The sequence below is a fragment of the Crassostrea angulata genome, chromosome 5 (assembly GCF_025612915.1).
Source record: "Crassostrea angulata isolate pt1a10 chromosome 5, ASM2561291v2, whole genome shotgun sequence".
Classification (NCBI taxonomy): Eukaryota; Metazoa; Mollusca; class Bivalvia; order Ostreida; family Ostreidae; genus Magallana; species Magallana angulata.
In genome coordinates this window covers 27,370,565-27,391,259 of record NC_069115.1, presented here as the reverse complement: position 1 = coordinate 27,391,259, position 20,695 = coordinate 27,370,565, and the positions used below count along the sequence as shown (strand labels likewise).

Below are 20,695 nucleotides of genomic sequence, written 5' to 3'. Positions count from 1 at the left end.
GAAGTGAAAGATAACTTCTTGAAAGTTGAAAATGAAAACAATGACTTTTTGTCATCTTGAACTGTTGTTCTGTGATTATTCTACTTGTACTATAGGTGTGAATAACTAGTCTGTTTCAATATAATGTCATTACAGTCGTCTGCGACGCGGTTTGCAGATTATTTTGTTGTATGTGGACTAGATACGAGCACGGGTCTTGAACCAGATCAGCTGTCGGGTACGTAATCTTCACTGACAGACTTCAGATATTACTACACTTGACGATTTCTTAAAATACGTTTCATTTGCTTGAAGTATACAAATGTAGTCAAGTGTATTTAATGTACTCTTTATTTTAAAATTAATTACGTGTTTAATTTAACACTACTAACGTGTCAATTTTTATGTAATGTGTCAGAAGAATGTTGAGTATATCTGTGTATTCATCATGTTTACATAAGCACTGTACTCTTAATATGAATAATGATGATATTATTAATACTGCTATTTATTTTTCCAGGAGATAATTTACAGTGCCCACCACTTGACCGCCCATTTAAATCAAAAGTACTTCAACATGTTCCTGAAAATGTCCCATCGAACCCTTTTGATAAAACAGCTGTTGGAATGGTAAATGAACCATTATACCAACATATATTAATATTAAAAGTGATGCACTTATCATTCTGTTATAATTTACTTCAACTACCGGGTATTTATTGAAATCTCTCTCATAATACAACAATGGGAAACAACAATGGGAAAAAGAGAAATAAAAGAATAATAATTATTACATTCATTGATAAGCACACATAATTAAAAAAAAAAAATACATTGTATCTGGAGGTCATTGAATGATTGATTCATCTAGATCGGAAGATTGAAAAATATACATACAACAATTGTTTTTTTTATTTTCAGCTGTGCATGCCACAAGGTCTTGGCTTCTGTACACAGAAAGAAACAAAACGACCAAGATTCCATTCCTTTCTGATTACAAAGGAGGATGGATCTCGGGTGTTTGGGTCTGCCTTGACCTTTTATGAAGAGGTCAGGGACACAAAAATATGTGCTGCTATGCAGACTTTACAGCACATGTATCGTGCTCAGCCAGAAGATGAACACGAAGAAGAAAACCAGCCATCTTTACAGCTGCGCCGAAGTCCGAAGGTCACCAAACGATCTAGTCCCAGGCAGAGTGTCAAAGTCTTTGATTCTAAATTTGACACTCTCTATGTAACCAAGTGCTTATGTCTTATCACTCAGTATCCATTTGTTACTGCACAGAAAGAATACCTAAGACAACTGTATGAAGCTGTGGAGAAACCTGTAAAGTCACACTTGCCCTTAGAATGCTATGTTTACAATATACTGTTTGAGGTTCCTCTGCCACAGCCAGGACGAAGCATGAAGTTCTATGGGGTTTCAAGGCCAGTTTTTACACAGAGACCAAGTAAGTTTCAATTAATATATGTGCATGTAAAACAAACTGAACAAATTTCTTGAATCAGTTGACATAAGTATGATAGATCAAAATACTCAAAGAATCAATAACTTTAAAATGATATTTTTTGAATGAAAAGAAATTGATTGAAGGATTTGATTATTGAGGTCCAACTTTTGTTTAATTACTTAAATCAGCAGTAAATGTGATGTGATGGCAAAGACTTAGCTTAGTTGGATTTACATTGATCATTATTTTTTTCTAATGATTGTAATTTTATTCAAGAAAAAAAATTTGATATTGAATTTAACATGTGCAACATGCATATTCTATAGTTTCTATTACAACAATTACCCATGGTATGACTTTTTATAAAGACTCGTATAGCCATGATATAGGCTTATTTTTGGGTAAAGGCTAACATTTTTAACTGATAATAAAAATTAGGAATTGGGATATGATTTGTTGGTTTATAAGTGCATGTGAACTTTATATAAGTAAGATTCAGGATTTATTCCCATCATAAAGTGTAGACTCTAACTAATGTGAATTGTCACAAAATGTTCCCTGATTAAAAAGGTACTACACATTTTGAGTGGATGTATACCTACAGGTGTACAAATATATATTATACTTTCCACACATTTTCAGTGCATGTTTTGCCACCTATTTTTATAAACATATCTTTTAATGACATGCAAGTAATAGAAACATTACAAGAATTTAAACATAGCATTTTCAAATGTCAAACATGTCATATATATTATATACATGTACACACCTCTTTCCTAGCATGACCCAATGTGTTTGTCTACTGTTTACCTAGTATTCAGTGATATAGCAATGTGAAAAAAAATCGTAGAATGTGTGTTATATATTCCCTGCAAATGTCATGCAATAAACTGCACATGTATACATGTATACCTATATGTCTACTAGTACTAACTAAACTGTATTGCTCATTTTCTAACAAGTGGACTGGAGGGAGGTTAAAGGTAAATACTAATGTTGTATATATCTCTGGTGTCAGAATTACCTCCCCAGTTTTGTATATACATGGTATACAGTGTATGTTTTTCTTATGTATAGTGAAATGCATGGAGCAAAGGGATTGGCTGAATGTTCAATTTACAATTCCTGCAAGAAGTGTTTGTAAATGATAACGTGAAACTATTAGCTTTGCATGTACTAGGGTGGAACATAAACAAAGTCTATGCGTATTTAGACAGATCAGAAGTGCTTGGTGCCATTTATTATATACATTGTGTGTATATGTTTCATACATTTTGAAATTTCAATTCTATTTTAAGAGAGATCATTGTATATGTACATGTTATGATGTAAATGTGTATTTAACTACATAAAGTTTTCATGTTCACATTTACAATGTATATATATATTTAAGTTTGCTCTTGATTTTAAAACTTCTATTGATGTATACAATATTGTTAGGCATTATGATTATTCATTTAATCAACTTACAACTTATAAACATTCCTAATTGTCTCTATTGAGCATAATCCAAGAATAATTTATGCATGTAATTTCATAATGACACAAAAATAATCTGATGACTCATTTTAATCTCTTGTATCGTCTAGCCTTATTCACTATACAATATACTTCGTTTGATTATCATTGATGATTGTTTGACTCTGTAGGTGTGAGTGAGCTCCCTTTGTTTGACTTCTCCCTCTGGGATTTGTGCCGCTTCCTGGAGGTCAAGGATCTGATTCTGTTGTTCACCAGTGTTCTCCTGGAACACCAGATTCTCCTGTACTCAAGTGGTAAGTTCGTGTTCAACCAACTGACTAGTATTGGTCAGTTTCACTGCAAAAATAGTAAATGCACTGGTAGTCAGAGCGAATTTATAACTTGACCATCTGTAGCATTTGTTCAACCACTACTGTGGTTTCATTAATATTCAAGGGTATCAATTTTAGTGGATAAAGTGAAAATCACGGTTTCAAGGATACGTAAATTCATGACCAATGACCATATCAATACAAAATTAGAAATTGCACTTCAATGATTTTTAATTTAATTTTTAATTTAGTTTAATTTCATGGATCAGCTTAACAACAAAATCCATGAAAATTGGTATTCAACCAATATTGATGAAATAACAGTGTTTGTTTTCTTTTTTTAAGACGAACATATATTTATGATTTAGTTACATACCAGTATTAATACAATGTACGGTACAAGAATTTTATGTCTATTTTTTTAAATGTCAGTAACCAGTTACTGCATTGCTTATGGATATCTTATATAACTTTATCCCCCTATCTGTATACAGATTACCACAAACTGATGACAGTAGCAGAGTGTATCAATGTGTTAACTTTCCCCTTCACCTGGCAGCATGTATATGTTCCTATACTGCCAGCATCTCTCACTCACTTTTTGGATGCCCCTGTACCTTTCATCATGGGCCTACACCATGGACGAGAAAAACGCTCAGAACTGACTCTTCCAAGTGAGGTAAGATATCAGCTGGCAGCATGCACAGATCTAGATAGAGTGGGGGGAGGGGGTCCAGATCCCCCTTCAAATTCAAATTTCTTTAAATTTACATCATATGATCACCAAAAAAATGTCTCAGACCCTTCCCCCTTGGAAAACTGAAATTACTATCCGAATACTTCAGTATTTGGAAAAAAAGCTGATAACATTAGCAGATGAACATGCATGTTATATTTCTCCTAAATTGGGTTTTAAGCAATATAAATTATACAATAATCTTTCTGGCCAATTTTTTTTCATAGGCCAATATGTGTTTTGTGGACATTGATGACAAAACAGTAGATGTTCCAGAAGATTTACCTCCCTTTCCCCACCATCAGGAACTGAAGGAAGAGCTTGTTCGGGCAATTAACCTGTACAAAGTGTCCCTGGGTAAAGACTCAAGCAAAACGCCCAGTCCCAAAAAGTCTGGGAGCAACAAGGAAGAATCCACCATCAGTCGCAATGAGAGCTGGACCAACATGCCAGAGCGGATGGAAATCCTGAATCAAAGCGAGGCTTTTGCAAAAATATCCGCTATTGCCAAGAAAACTGGTGTGTGGACTTCGATTGAAGAATTCTCTGACAAGTCTGAAAAGGAAAAAGACCTAGAAATCAAAGACTCCTCCTCCATGGGGCAGAGGCAGATTGACCATTTGAAGTTTAACAACATGATCAGAGAGATATTTCTCAACCACTTCCTGCATTTGTTCAGTTCCTATGAGACCTTTGTGATCCAGCCTACACAAGATATGGAGTCATGGCTGACTAACAGAGAAATCATGCAGAACTTTGACAAGGCGGCCTTTCTCAGTGACCAGCCAGAGGGTTATCTCCCTTTCATGTCCTCTTTTACGGAGACTCAGATGTTTGCGACACTGATTGACAACAAGATTCTGTGTCACTTTGACGAGGTGGATCCAAATCTACGAGTTTTCGATTCACGACTAAAGATCCTCAGGGAACGACTTGGAGAATATATCACTCACACCTATAGCCCTTGCACTACAGTAGAAGATACAGGTTTGTAGATAAAACATTCAAAAAGAATTATTGTAGCATATGTGTTCATATACTATGATAATATATGACCCGTCAGGAACTGTCAGGATGCTCAAACTGTTACTTTTTCATATAATATTCCATCTGATTATTTATATGTTAATTTATCAACAACATTGATTTGACACTCTTTTAAAATACGTTAAATATGCACAAGTACACATGAATATGACAGACTCTTCACTTTTATAATTTGTGATGATGCACACAATCATGTTTATCCACAGGAGATGTATTTTGAATGCTTACTACTGGTACTAATTAATAGAGATACATGTAAACACACCTGAATAGGAAGCTAAATATGTATACTGGAGATCACGAGATAGATTTAGAGAGATGACTAGTAGAATGATTTATTCAAATTATTTCAGAAAAAATGCTGGAGAAAAGAGTCGTGTACATAGATCATGTATCCCTCCGCCCGCACACTCTGGAGGACCTAACCAGTCCAGCCACGGTAGAGACTGGCTTCTTCCCACAGATTGAAACTGACGTCTTGAACGTCCAGATCACTCAACAACCGTATGTATTGCTAGTAATGTAGTCATTCTCTCTATATTGTGAATCAGGTTACCGTATATAAATGTTCCAGAATTACATGTGATGCAAACAAATCAAAACTCCCTGCATTAGGATTCATGATGGAAATGTTATTTGAGGTTGAAATTTATATAAGTTCATAAATGACTTTTAAGATCACCACAAAACAGTTTTTAGAATCTGAAAATGTTTACATTTTGCTCTTTGTTCTTAATGTCTCAAACATTACCCTGATGCAATTGTGATTTACATGAAATCAACAGATTTTATAAACATGAGAAAATCAACATTATAGGTATTACAGTATGTATTTATCATAACCAATTTCCCAGTGAAGTTCTGTTACAAAGAACTGATATTTTTGTTTGAAGAAGCAAGAGGGAGAGTGCCATGTGGAGGAGAAAGGACAGGTCCATGCAGCACTCGGAACACATAACACTGACCTCGGAGCAGAGAGAGGTAGTAGTCATTCTGATCTAATTTCTAGAAATACACAATTGTTATTCTCTATCATGTTGCATTAGAGATTGTCTCGAGAGAATTGGCATTGATTTGTTATTAAGTCTTAAAGTTTACAACATTTATGTTAGTTCCTTATTACATGTGTACATGATTACATGTTTGGCTTTCAAACTTTCTATACACTATTATAATAATATGTAATAATCTTTAAAGTAATTTTTGCAATTTTTTTTTTTTAAATTTTGCATTAAGTTATTTTAATTTAAAGAATTGATGTTTAATATTTAACTTCTATATTTATTTTCTTATATCTTAAAAGTTAATTAGAATTGTGATCACCTTCTGTAACATTATTGTGCAATATTTTAAAAAATGAATATGTGTATTGCAGTTTTATGAATATGAATTTTTATCAGTGATAGTCAGTTTTGTACTTATGATCTTTGCAGAAGTACCTTCAAGATGCCCGCCTCAAACATGTAAGACAACCCAAGCTGACCGACATGTCAGCTGCAGGGATGATGCAGACCAACTGGAAGTTTGTGGAGACGCTGCTCCAGGAAATCAAAAACAAGGTAAAATGTCTGTCATAGAAAGGTACAGGTTTCTGGGAGGCAAAAACTGTTAATATGAATCTTATTCTATCATGATACATTTATATGTACTGAACAATTTGTATTTTAAAACTGAAATACACAAACTTGAATTTTGCGGTTCAATATGCTCACTTTCTTGAGATACATTATCAAACAACTTAAAATTATTATAAAATTAAAATTCATGGTCTTAGTTGTTTCATATCGAGTAGCAATGTTGTTTGATGAAAAAAGCTAATTAAATATCTATTATTTTGTGTATTTAATATAGACCAAAAGAATGCTGGTGGAGAAAATGGGACACGAAGCAATAGAACTAGGTCACGGGGACGCGAACATTAACGGCGTGGAGGAGAACACGATGATCGCCAGCCTGTGTGACATGTTGGAGAGGATCTGGTCCCACGGCCTGCAGTCCAAGAAGGTGATCTAAGAGTCCTAGGCAGCAGTCTGTCCTAGCTCTGTAGAATCAAACTTAAAACCATCTAGGCATTGTAGAATATGCACAAAGTAAATACAGAGAATATATACATGTATATGTACATGTACAAACAGTTTTAAGGAATTTAAACTTTTCTTGCCAAATATTTTAGAATACTGTAAACGTATTATATTTAGCGTGTGCGATATTTGGCGGAATATGATTTTTGAACATGTTAGCGTAGATTTGATTAAGCGCATTTCTAAATGTAACTAATTATCTACTTACATATTTTACATTTGGCGATGTACTTGATTTAGCGGACGCCGTTTTCCGCCAAAAACGCTAAATAGAATACAAAGCCAAATGTAATACGTTTACAGTATATGCAAATACAGACCCAAATGTTTTCAAACTTTATGTATGCTGTATCAGTTATTCATTATGTAGAATGCATTGTATTTTGTTTGAGCAGGGCAGAAAATGTAACTCAGTTACACAGCATAAACTGAATACATTGGACTGTAACTTTGTTTATAACGATTCCATGTACATGTATCAGCTGTTACAAATGAAATGATCTGATATTTTGCAGGGAAAGTCTGCCCTCTGGTCACATTTGTTGAGTTATCTTGAGCTACAAGACTGTAACTATGGAAACCAGTGCCTTGACAGCAATAAACTGGCCCCACCAGGTAGGAATTAGTCTCCTAAACACACAAATATACACTCATTATAATAAAAAAATCAAAAATGTTAATGTCATTGACAAATCTCTATACTCTGGTTTCAATTTCTCTTGTTTGAGGGGACTCACTTAAACTTTATTTATTCAAAATTGGAATAATAGTTTTATTTCTGTAGACTAAGTACCATGTTCTTTTATCTGACCCCACTGTCACCAACTTTCCTCAAGTCAGTACTCGGCCTCAAGTCTAAGTTTTGACCTCAAATTCATGCACTGTTTCTTTAAGAATTTGAGTTGAGGACTGAGTTGAGTGATTTAAAAATGTTGGTGGCGGCAGGATTTGAGCTCATAGTTGTTGATTGAATCAGATTGATAAGGAGTTTATAGATCACTGTTTTATGTTTTAGTCCTACACTTACCTATACGTAAGAGAACAAGGGTACAATTCATGTCCATTAGGTCATTGTACAATTGTTTATGCAGCAGTAAGTAATATGAAGGAACTCTGAGATTTTTTGTGTGTTTTTTTTTTTTTTCAAATGTTTTACAGCTGCAGTATTGCCCGATTTTTGGTTTATTTATACCTTTTAAGAAATCGTTTAATGTAATTGTATTCAGAAAGAATTTCAGTGTAATTTTGTTTGTTGCTGCTCCTTTTTTCTCAAAAATATAAGTTTTTAGTTTTTCACATTTAAAAATAGGATTAAATAAGTAGGTTTTAGAGAGAGAGAGAGAGAGAGAGAGAGAGAGAGAGAAATTTGTTTCCTGATAAATAAGAAATAATCACTTTTGCATGCAGCTGCTTTAGACTGTGTTCAATTGGATTTTCACATCTTTTGTCCTACTCTTTCAATGGAATTCATGAATATATGTTGATGGCCCTATCAAATTCAGTTCTATGTTAGTACAGTTTATTAAATAAAACCATATCATGTGGAAAATATTCATCATAGTTTATTTAGCAATGCATAAGGAAATTAATGGTAGACATCTTTTGGCACCACGATAAATTTTCCTCAATGATACAATTAACAAATTACTATATATGTTATTTTCATTGATTTTATATTTTTGTAAGTAAATGATTTTTAATTTTAATTTAAATACTTTTTGTACTTTTACCAAAAAGAGCATTGGAATCATGCATCACGTATGTTTTTTATAATTTCTCTTACAATATCATTTGGCGAGCACTTGTAGATCTGCCTACTTTCTACACACTGGTGTGTTCAGTGGATGTGTTCCCTTCTTCCTCTATGGTTTGGTGTTTTGTGTTCTGTAAATCTGTACCTTTCTTTAGTTTACTTGGGCCTCATACATACACATATAAATGATCAAGAGTACACAGATCACTTTTTGTCAAGGGACTTTCTGTTAACCATTTCATTATCAACAAGATTTTTAGTTTAATATCAGTCAAACTTGACCAAATTCCTTCTTTGTTAGTGTGAATAAGTTAACAAATATAAAGGACCAATGCATCTTACTTGTTATTTATAGGGTAAAATAATAACAATAGGGTTCACTTGGTAAATGCAAAAATATATTGGAGGTATTAAAAAATCACTTGGTAAATGCAAAAATATGTTGGAGGTATTCAAAAAAGCTTTTAAAAAAGTAATACATGTATAACAATAAGATCAATCTCTAGAAAAGTAAGTTTTATTAATAAAAGTTAAGAATGAAGCATGAAGGTTATATGGTCCATATCACACACACTTGTTCTCAATAATTTTGTGCTCATTTTTATGCCAGCTTAGAGAAAGATGGAAATTAAGTGCATTGAAAAATCAAAGATTTGCAGTTAATGGTAATCGGTTACTGTACAACTGTAAATTTGTTACTGTAAATTTGTTACCGTAAATTTGTTACTGTAAATTTGTAACATGTAAAATATTCCCATATGTGGATTGTTTTTACAGATCGTTAGATATGTGAATCTGTGTAATAGAAACAACAGGCATCTGCAATAAGCATCATATCCAGAGTTTATTTCTTCCATCCTGTCATTATTCTCCTCTATTGATATGTTCTCAGTAACGTGTAGTACAGAAGATGTTGGTTTTCACTGCATGCATCTGATGGCATATTCTACTTTTGTATTCATTTGAAAGTTATTTTCTTAATATGTGTATTTTTTAAGATGTTAAATTTTTTTTATGAATTCCAGCAATAATGTGAACATGATTATTGAAATTCATTTACATAAATATAATGATACAGTTTTAAGTAAAATATCTATTTTATAATACACGTACCATTAGAATGTTATAAGTTCCCTTCTTTTGTTTCTAGGCGGGTAAAACTATGCACATAGACATGTTTTATAAATTTTCAAAAGCTTATTAATTATAATACTAAATACCGTAATAGCTAGCACACATGTAATTTAAAATATAGAGTTAGAATTCATATAAAGAAATCTAGAAAACCAATTCAGTTTTACTGGAAATATAACTTAACTTTACTTTTAATCACAAACTATTCACAAACTATTTTATGGACCATCTTTTGCCTTTGACAGATATTTCAGTGATGTCGTTGAGTCCAGAAGGATTACAAGACCACCCCAGTCAAATCAAAACTCATCGCCGTAAAGGAAGCACAGGGAGGATAGAGTTACCCACCCTGACTCCATTGCCCAGCTCGCTGGCCTATGACATGAGGTAATAAGTGACCCATTGAACTTTGGGGGGGGGGGGGGTGTTGCATGTGTCCATGTAGGATTCTTCTTCTCAACTCACAGGTATTAGTTTTATTCAAACTCAAATGACATTGAGGTCAAAATGGGTTTTCTTATGACTTTTGTTTAGACATGTACATGTACATTGTACATGTTTATGACACAGTTTATGTTAAACAATAGTTTTGTGTTCACAATATAAAAAGATAAATGCAGAATACATGCAAGGGGGATATAAAATTTGAAACTGTGTAATTACCAGTAGTATACATGTATTTAATGATTTTTTAATAATTTGTAAAGGAAAGTGCAGCAAATGGTAGATATTAGGACAGACGTGGGACATGCTCGAGCCTGGGTCAGGCTAGCTCTTGAAAAAAAGATGCTGGAATCTCATCTAAAAGAGCTTCTGTCTGATGCAGATTTACTCAGGTAATTGATGAAGATTGTCTATGAATTTCATTCGATTGTAACTTTATCATTACCATTAACTTAAAGATACAGAAGTCTGTAATTGCTATTTAAGCATTTCAAGATCTTTTAAATTGGTTTTTCAAGAAAAAGATTGGGAAAAATGTTTTCCATTAATGTACACATCTTGTTTGTGAATGAAATTTTTCTGATTTGACAGGAACTTGTACAAGAGGTATGCCTTTCTAAGGTGTGAAGATGAGAAAGAGCAGTTTCTATTCCATTTACTCTCACTGAATGCAGTGGATTATTTCTCCTACACCAACTCCTTCCTTAACACAGGTACAAAAAAATCACATGATTTTTCAGTTAAAAAAAATTTTTAAGCAGACTGCACAAAAATGAATCACATCTATGAATAAATTTATACACTTGTATTTGCAATTCTTGTAGTATAGCAAAACTAAATAAATAATAAATGGAAAATTTGAAGGAAAAATGCTGAAATCTGTGATCTATTCCCTATCTGTGATGAGCTTTCTTTGCTTACAGTTGTGCCATACAAAGTGCTGATCTACCCCAGTCCAAAGTTTGGCTGCTCCACCACTAGTGCTAACCCCTGGATCAGCTTCGCTGGCCAGCACGGAGAAACAGGAGTCATAGAAATTCCAAAGGGCTGTCTGGAATTCAACGTAGAGGTTTGTACATCATTGAGTGTAGCTTGATGATTCATAGAAGATTGATGGTTATAGTCTAACCAATATCTGTCAATTTTATTTGACTGAATGCATAGATGATAAAATATTGTTTAATGTTGTATAGCAAGTGTTTTATCATTTGGAAGAATCATACCATACACATAAGGAACTATAATAATTTGATGTGAGGGAGTCAACTTATATTGTTGAAAGAAAGCAAATTACCTGTAACATCTTTAGCAGTACCTGTGTACATTGTAGAAGAAAATTTGCAGAACCAAAAACAAATATTTATACTAACAGTTACAAATTACATTAATATATATAATAGAAGATTTTGAGCTGATTGTTAAATTTTATTACAGCATAAGAATCTAGGGATTTTGACGACACTTCGTATTGGACATGACAACACTGGCCTAACGCCTCGCTGGCTAGTGGAGTATGTTCTAGTCCGCAACGAGTTGACAGGTCACCTGTACAAGTAAGGCTTCAGTGATTTATAAAGTGTATCATACCATTATGATTGCAATCATATGATGCACCCTACTCTATGTATATGTATCTTCCAACCACCAGCTTCATTAGTAGCTCTATGAAGGCAACAGCCAAATAAGATTTCAAGACAGTTTTTCAATGCAGAAATAATAATTAGTACATATACCATTAAAATTTACATGTAAACACCTATACAATTTTCCTGTTGAGTTTAACACAGAACCTGTTGTTGTTATTTCAGGTTTCCTTGTGGAAGATGGCTAGGGAAGATGGTGGATGATGGCAGTACAGAAAGGTTACTGGTGGCCCAGCTTCTTCCACAGCACTCTGATACTTACGGTAGATTTAACTCTGTAACATGTATTTTGATGCAAGTTTTAAAAAAGAAAAACAATCGTTTCATTTCATGACCCTATAATTTTTTTCAATTAAAACTGAAAAATGTTTTGTTATGATGGTTTCAGATTTAGATTTAGCAGTTGCTTCTTCACCTCCGAACAAAGCGCTGTCTCCAAATTCACCCAAGAAGTCCCCAGATTCAGGTACAATGTCACATATACATGTATGGTAATGCTTCATTTGTAGAATTTATCAATTTTTAGGATCTTTTCTTGTCCATAATTTGATAGAACATTATTCTGAATGATAATGTATACCAGCTTTAGCTGTATAAATTAGATGCATATAGTCACAAATTTCTTTTTTATTTTTGAAGGATCCCTAAGCATTCCAGAAATTCAGGAGAGACTTGGACATGCCATAAATAACCTAGTCAAGCATTTTTACAAACCAGAAAAAGAGGTTAGGTGGCAGACTGTGCTATGAAATGTATTTGAACATTCAGAAATATCTGGATATATTGGGGAAAAAAACAAGAGAAAAAAACATTAAAAAGTGCTGTTTGACATATCAAAATTTTGTTCATTGAGAGAAATGCATTTTCAAGGGCATCAACTCTTACAAGATTCAGGTCCACTTACTTCATGGAAACATTTTCTTTTTGACAATTATTTAGTTAGATCTTTATTACAAAATTCCAAAAGAGATAAAGAAGCTTTGAATGTGCATTTGTAAAAGGAAAGTAAAACACTTTGATTAATTTTGTCTTCCTTGGTTTTCAGAGAGGGAACTTGACGTACCTGTTGTGTGGCGAGCAGGGCTTGGTCCACTGTCTGGAGCTGGTGTTCCAGTACGGCTTCCGCTCCTCCAGACTGTTCCGAAACAAGTTCTTCATCTGGGATTACCTTGGTTTGTATTGACTTTTAGAAGAATACCAACTAATATAAGCATGTTGTGCAAATTACATATTGAGAGTTTTAAAAGTAATATTTTTCAAATGTTGCTTTTTAAAAAAAAAAAAAAAGAAATACAATGTAAATATGAATTTGATTAGACTTTCAAATTGTTTTCAATTAGCTAGATTTTTTAGAATCTAGAAACTTATCCAAAACACTTTCATTTAATCTTGTGTTTATTTTCAATGTAAATGCAATGCCTTGAAAAGGTTATATTGTTACATATTTTTGAGGATATTTTTACTGGTACCTATTTTCAGAAACTTTAACATTCTTCATATTATTTTATAAAGGTTAAGGTAGTTTCTTTTTTCAAGAAAAATTGATTTAAAATTTCTTTGCTTTGTTGTACTTGATGTAATATTTGTAGAAAAGGTAAAATTCAACAAAACAGTCAACTAACAATGTATTTGCTGTATTATGTACAGAGAAGGTGAAGCAGTACTTTGAGGGGGTACTGACGGGTGAGGTGAGACAGGCCCTGAGTGAGGGGGCCCGGGCCGGCTACTGGATCTACTGTAACTTCCTGTCCAAGATTAACAGTGCCACTGAGTCTGTGGGCAAGGACGGCAAGTTCCAGATCTTTGTCTGCGTCGGTATCAGGTCAGGGCTTACATCAGTACATTCATAGCTTTCTATTTATCAATAAACACATATACTGTAAGTAAATTCCTAATTAACCCAAGGAATTAATATTCGCGTAAAACTGTCAGAAGCACAGTTCACATATTTTATTTAAAATCTCACTTTTATTTTTCGGACAGATGTAAATGAAATGAAACTATGACCAAAATTTGGCATTTGCGATTTTACATACTTGTGATTTGATGCTAAACAGTTGAATAATGGAATTAAGTACTCTTGTAAAATAAGGAATCAACTATTTATAAATAAAGTACTCTTAAAGCAAGCATGTACATCTGGTATATATTCATAGCATTCTGGAATATTGTGGTTCATTCAGTCCATCAAAAACAGTACTAAGTACAAAAAAGCACTTGATTACATATATATTCTTGGTTTTAATGAGGAATCTCATTTTGTTTACAGGGATCATATACTGCAGAAGTTACTTCCCCTTATCGCCAGCAGTCCAGTGACAGACCAGATGTACGAGGAGAATTCCTTCCTGAGGAACTACAGTCACATCAACTACCTAGTCCACATACTCAGCACTCTGGAGGAGTTCCAGATCACGCTCGAGTCCTCACTGCTCCGAGGTCTGGAGATCTGAGGGGTTCTGTAGACCCAACCATATTTAAGTAATGGTAGATTGGAACACAGTTCTTAACACTTTGTTCTCATATTGGGTATGGGTATTATTAAATCTTCCAATTTTTTCTTCTAATTTGAGATTCAATTTTTAACTCAAAATCAGAAATATGTATATGTAATATTGAGGAAGTATAAATTTGTAGTTAAAAGTGTATTTAGAAACAATGTAAACTGTCGATGAAATTATACGTGTACAAGTCTTCGTTGAACCCACCAATTTGTTTTACTGTGTAATTTTTGCGATTTGCTTAACTGTTATATATAACATTTTGTTGCAATTCTTCTTTTTTTTTTTGATGATTATATTTACCTTTAGCAATTGAATCCATAATTACTTTCTCAACTTCTCGTATACATGTATATGTACAATTTAATTGTTGATATTTTACCTTATTTTACGTTTAGTTTTTGAATTATTCAAGATACTATACATGCAAGGTTTTTGCAGCTCAATTCCTTACCAACATGACAGTCATGTAGAGTACTGTTCTATGTATATGCTGTACTTTATGTTTGTCTCTGTAGGTATAAGCATTTTACATTTATTTTCCTGCCAGTATGTCCGCATATTACAAACATCTCTAATGATGTCTCAAACCTGTTATAATGTATATACCTTGGGGAATTTTTTTTCTCCAGTGCAAAATGTTAACTGTTAATGATGTAAATGCTAACATTGTATCTAGTCCTACTTTCAATGAACCTTGATACATGTATGTGACTTCAGAGAGAGAGAGAGAGAGAGACTATTGAATTCCACCAATATTATTTTGAATTTTAAAAATATAATAGTACATGTATTTGATGTCAGACAGCAATACTGTGCAATACTTTGTGATGACTGTGTGTTTAGTGATGTTGATATTAACAAACGTTTGATAAGATAAAGGGTTTAAAAATGATGCATTACTAATACATTTACTGAATGCTTTGTACAAGTTGATACCGTTACACCTTGTTTTATTAATTCTTCTTTTCTGGTTTTTTTGTTTTTTTTTAATTGTGCAAATTCTAAACCAGGTAAAAAAAATCCCAAAGCAAGGATGATTTTTCATGAGATTTCAATTATCCTAATATGAGTAATGGAAATATTTACATGTAAGGTTGCAATTCGATAGATATTTATTGATAATTGTGATTTTTTATGATATTATTCAAATCGAAAAAATGTTTTCAACTTTCATATTTGCGAATGATATGAATTGTGTAATTGAGTTGGCAAAATACTTGCAAGGCGGTGTGGATCTCAGAGGTTGTGTGCCCACTGCTACGTACAGTATTTGATTATTGGACTAGGTGTGTGATAGTTAAAGTTTTACACACATCATCTTGATTATGTTGTGCCAACTTTGTATTAATCTTGAAAATACAAATGTAGATTTAGTAAAAGTTTAAGTTTATTTTTTTTTTTAGCATAACATGTATTATGCAATTATTAATATATTTCAGAATACCTTAGATACTTAATTGGTGTGCCAATTCTTATTATTTATTTTATTTCTTACTGTAACCGTAATATGAATGTGAAATATTATTCATACAAGATGAAGGATTTTTTTTACTGCCATATATACAAACAATTTCATGGTTGTATGAAACAATTGTCAAAGTGTTTCGAAAATAAACCAATTTTTTATTTTTTTTAGAATGTAGAACTCGAGAATTTATGTCAAAAGACTTGTATTTATTCTCATAAGTGAATCTTAGAAAGTCAAACCTTCTTCTTTCAGTTCAAGGCATTCATATACTGTAATCAAATTATCTATCAAAAAGACAAACCTACCAGACATTTTAATCAATGAAATGATTAATTAATATGATACTCACTATTTTAGGTAAAAAAATTCATACTTTCAAAGCTTTATTAACTTCAAGCTCCCAATCAAGGAAAGGACAGAATATTATCTTTTGGTATACAGTTTGTTTTAATTTTAAAAAATCATAACCATAAAATTAATGTACATTGTATGTTAATCCGTATGTAGATGATCAACTCTCTGTAGAATGGAGAGTATAATATGTTGTGTACGATTACTGTCCATTATAATGCATCCAGTACCTGATCTCTGCCGGCCAAACTTTTGATTTATCCAAACAGACAAAATCCCCCTCCCCCCTTTTATCTTTCAACGTTTTGTACCCCGGGCAGACAGAGATACAGATAAATGTATGAAATGATTTAAAAGATTTTTTTAGAATGTTGATGTAGTACTTGTTATCCCTTTTCACGGACACTTTGCGAATCCCTTTTGAAATGTTTTCTTTTTTTCATTTGTTTTAAGGATTATATGTTAAATTGTTAGTCATTCTTTCTGAATCATGTTTGAAATAAATATTGAAAATATACGTTGTTCAATGTTATGTGATCGATGAGCAGCTAAAGGCAACTGCAAGAAGTATTATCTTTTAAGTTTAATTATTTCAGATTTTTATCAGAATGGGGATGTTTTTATGATCGTCTTTGGTTTTATCCTAGTACATGTATAGTTATTAAAATACCAATAAGTATACATGTGGTGATAGTATATCTAGTAAGCATCAAACTTACATTGGTTCAATGTCTTATGCGTGGACCGGATAAACAAATTCCTATGGTATAATGACTTAATCTAATTTCACATGTGCTTCATGCGTATACATACATGAATGGGGAGATTAATAAGAGTTTTAAAAAGATTAATGCAACAGTTGAAATGAAGAATCTTAACATTAAATCTCACCTCAGTTTAAAAGAAGAAAACGCACATTCAAACGCCCGATACTTCTGCCCCGCTCCTTACAAATTCGGGTTATGTAAAGGGGGCGGATCAGAATTAAATCGTCGACAGTCGGGGAAGATACAGTGAGAGCTCGTGCATTAAACTACATAGAAAAATACATGCACGCGCCATTCAATCAATGGACTTTTAATTTATGTTTAATCCCTAATAAGTACATGTAGTCGATCCCGTGAACTTTTAATCATAAACAGTTGAGCAGCAGCTTAGTTTAATTTTCCCTTTCTATATGTCGTTCAACATTTACAAGGCTCCAAAGAATAACTGTAATACAACACATCCAAGACAGGTGCTGTGTAAGTAGATTTTCTCTCTATGATAATTATAAAACATTCAATTTTCACTGAAATCATTCGTTTTTTAGGGATGGGGTTGGTTAATTAAAAGAAAGCCGGAGCAAAGGAGATCATGAACATTGCAATGTCTAGCATTTTGGTACGAAAAAGAAGAGTATTTGAATTCTTTGGGGCTATTATAGAGGGTCAATGTGTTTAGACGGGCCTGTTTTCAGCTAACAGCGGTAGATGAGAAGAACATTTCAACCAAATTTAACTCCTTTTCTGATGGTTTTTCTGTTTTATATACATGTATTTCACATGAATTGAAAAAAAAAATATTCATTATTTGTATCGGGATAGTATTGCTTAATTTGCTTAATCACCATGCATTCTTTTGAAAAGAAACTCTCACTAAAATTCAATGACCTATACTTTTAGAGTTGCATTCTAACATTTTGTAGGATAAAAACGCATCACCACAATGGGTTGTTCTATCAGTACGGAAAAAAGTCCGAAAGCGAGAAGAAAATCGAGAAGTCCCCGCGAACACCCGGATAGCTGTGTCAATCCGGAAATCAGAATCACCCGGTCCGACTCCACTTCCTCCTCCTCCTCCTCTTCTTCTTCTTCATCTTCTTCTGATTCCAGCAAATCTAGGGGAATTACAAAGGACAAGCGAAACAAGAAACATCGCAAAAAGTCCAAAAAGGACAGAAAGAAAAGCAAAGATAACTCGGGCGAATGTGAGAAGCAGAACCAAAACGACCCCCCTGTCTGTGAAAATGACCCGGATGATAAACCAACAGTTTGTGTTATGAGACCGGAAGTCAGACTACCTGAACTTGAGTTAAAGGAAGAAAAGCACGAGGTCGTTGCCTGTGATCTTCAACCAGAACCGGAAACAAACAACACGGAGGAGCCGACACCGTGCAAAGAGGAGGATACACAGCCCGGATCAGAGAGGAGCGGAGACGGAAATGACACCAAACCGGAATCAGATACTGAAGCCAAACCGGAATTAGATTGAGATCGATGATTTTATTGGAAAAGATGTGGGTTTTTTGATGATGCAAAATAAATATGGTGTAATTAACTGTGAAATAAATTGAATATAATTCACATTTATGAATGCACTTTGTCGTCGTACCCTACTTAAGCAGGCTTAAGCAGGCTGATGGTTATTCATGTTTGATGAAACGATGATTATATTTTAATTAGATAGAGCCATTTTATAAAAAAAAAAACACAAACAAAAAACCCTGCATTTCGCAATGTTACTACGTTCATATCCCGCATGAATAACTAGTATATTATGTGTTTTTGTGTGTGTGTGTGTGTGTGTGTGTGTGTGTGTGTGTGTGTGTGTGTGTGTGTGTATATATATAGAGAGAGAGAGAGAGAGAGAGAGAGAGAGAGAGAGAGAGAGAGAGAGAGAGAGAGAGAGAGAGAGAGAGAGAGAGAGAGAGAGAGAGAGAGAGCATGCAGACTGGAAATTAATGCAGACACTTTTGGACAAATCAGAAACATTGAAAATTCGAGTAAGCATGCGATCTTCTATGTGCTGTCGATCTACTGATGAAGCAGTTCGGTGGCACAGTGTGTAAATCATCATTACTTGAATTTGGAAATCTAATATTTTAGCTTCTATCTTGAGAATGATGCAGCAATATTCAGTCTATGTCCATGCAGATCAATTACGAAACGTACGTAAACTTATAACTTATTTCAGTTTACTCTAGATCTATTTAAAACAGAGAGAGAAAGAGAGAGAGAGAGAGAGAGAGAGAGAGAGAGAGAGAGAGAGAGAGAGAGAGAATGCATGAGCGGATGCATACTTTTTATCCAGAGGTAGTCCGAGGAATATTTGCCGGAGTTTGCCGAGGATGGGGGGGGGGGGCATAATAATCCCCCCCCCTAGAAAAATCAAATATCTTATTTGTGGCCGAAGCTACTTAATACTAACAAACACATGTACATGTACCACATAAATATGTATGACCGACACCATTACAGAAATGTAAAATCCTGTTCCACCAGATATACTATGAAATTTGAGTACTTCTTTTCAAACATAGAAAATAAAATATATACTATAGTATCAAGTTTACAAAACCTAAATCGGCTTTCATGCAACAGGAGCTAAAATTATTTAATTTTATAACGTATAATCTCTCTTCGTTTGACCACAATTAAATGTTTCTTGGCTTTAAGATGACCCTGTTCGAGATCTTGGGAAAAAATATTTGGCAGCCAACAGTTCAATTCCATGCACGTAGCATCAGGGGGGGGGGGGGGGGCTGCCCCCCTCTTTTTGCGCAGCAAAGAATGTTCTTAAATTAACATACAAAAAATTGAATTAACATGGAGTTCCCCCCCCCCTTTTTTTCTCTGACCATGTAAGAATTGAATTGAAAATAAGGAAATAAACAGTGAAATTGAAGTGAAAAGTAGAAAAGTATACCTTCCTCATCCCCCCCCCCCCCCCCCCCACGGATTAGGATTTTCAGGATTTTGGAAAGTAACCTATGCCCCCCCCCCCCCCCTTTTTTTTTTTGCTTGTCAAGATTTTTTGGACGAGTCTACCCCCCTCCCCCCCACTTTCAAAAACGATGCTACGTGCCTGAATTTAATGATAATTAGCCATTATTGTGAGTAATTCTGGGAGGTGGGCAGCAGTTCACTATTTAATCATGACTTGAAAAGCAATTCTTCAAGGTTTAACTTTTTCCGGAAATATGAATTATACAGTTTTGATTTTTATATTAATGAAGCGAAAAGCACAACCGGTATTATTTTGAGGACTAATATGGCATCAATCGCCAGATTAGATGGAAAAGTTGCACTAATTACAGGCAAGTGTAAATAAACACTGAGTTTGGTCGTTTTGTAAAACTCATTCAATCATTTTCTTTGCGTGGATTATGAACACAACATTTGTCAAATATTCAATTGTACTAGTTATAGTCTGTCCCAAGTTATTGCTTCCATCGCTTTTTGATGATTTTTAATAAAATAACACATACCTGTGAAAGAAATACAGTTGAAATTGTTAAAAGGGAATGTTGCCAAGATATTTTTAT

General features: G+C 33.7%; 2 protein-coding genes across 6 annotated transcripts; both read left to right on the top strand.

Annotated features, from left to right (window-relative positions):
* Positions 1-31: 31 nt before the first annotated feature.
* On the top strand, positions 32-16,904 carry LOC128183912 (DENN domain-containing protein 5A-like). Of its 5 annotated transcripts, none has more exons than XM_052853134.1 (24): positions 32-217; positions 500-609; positions 901-1,432; positions 2,398-2,418; positions 3,085-3,210; positions 3,723-3,907; positions 4,192-4,951; positions 5,365-5,515; positions 5,905-5,992; positions 6,445-6,570; positions 6,863-7,015; positions 7,608-7,707; positions 8,830-8,850; positions 10,225-10,366; positions 10,687-10,815; positions 11,015-11,136; positions 11,347-11,492; positions 11,858-11,976; positions 12,232-12,329; positions 12,455-12,532; positions 12,706-12,791; positions 13,112-13,238; positions 13,714-13,888; positions 14,336-16,904. In XM_052853134.1, the coding sequence occupies exons 1-24, from the start codon at positions 124-126 to the stop codon at positions 14,517-14,519; spliced, it is 3,873 nt and encodes a 1,290-aa protein (XP_052709094.1). In that variant the 5' UTR covers positions 32-123; the 3' UTR covers positions 14,520-16,904. The 5 variants fall into 5 exon arrangements, with proteins under 5 accessions (XP_052709094.1, XP_052709093.1, XP_052709096.1 ...); XM_052853133.1 differs by lacking the exon at positions 2,398-2,418 and adding an exon at positions 1,759-1,782; XM_052853136.1 differs by lacking the exon at positions 2,398-2,418.
* A 586-nt stretch (positions 16,905-17,490) lies between these two features.
* LOC128185067 (NKAP family protein CG6066-like) lies at positions 17,491-18,708 on the top strand. Its single transcript, XM_052854737.1, has 2 exons — positions 17,491-17,633; positions 18,077-18,708. The coding sequence occupies exon 2, from the start codon at positions 18,097-18,099 to the stop codon at positions 18,640-18,642; it is 546 nt and encodes a 181-aa protein (XP_052710697.1). The 5' UTR covers positions 17,491-17,633; positions 18,077-18,096; the 3' UTR covers positions 18,643-18,708.
* Positions 18,709-20,695: the final 1,987 nt, after the last annotated feature.

Coding starts and splice junctions, on each gene's coding strand:
- LOC128183912 (XM_052853133.1), top strand. CDS start 124: ATGTCATTACAGTCGTCTGCGACGCGGTTTGCAGATTATTTTGTTGTA. Junction 6,571..6,862: donor TCCAGGAAATCAAAAACAAG/GTAAAATGTCTG, acceptor TATTTAATATAG/ACCAAAAGAATGCTGGTGGA. Junction 11,137..11,346: donor CAACTCCTTCCTTAACACAG/GTACAAAAAAAT, acceptor CTTTGCTTACAG/TTGTGCCATACAAAGTGCTG.
- LOC128185067 (XM_052854737.1), top strand. CDS start 18,097: ATGGGTTGTTCTATCAGTACGGAAAAAAGTCCGAAAGCGAGAAGAAAA.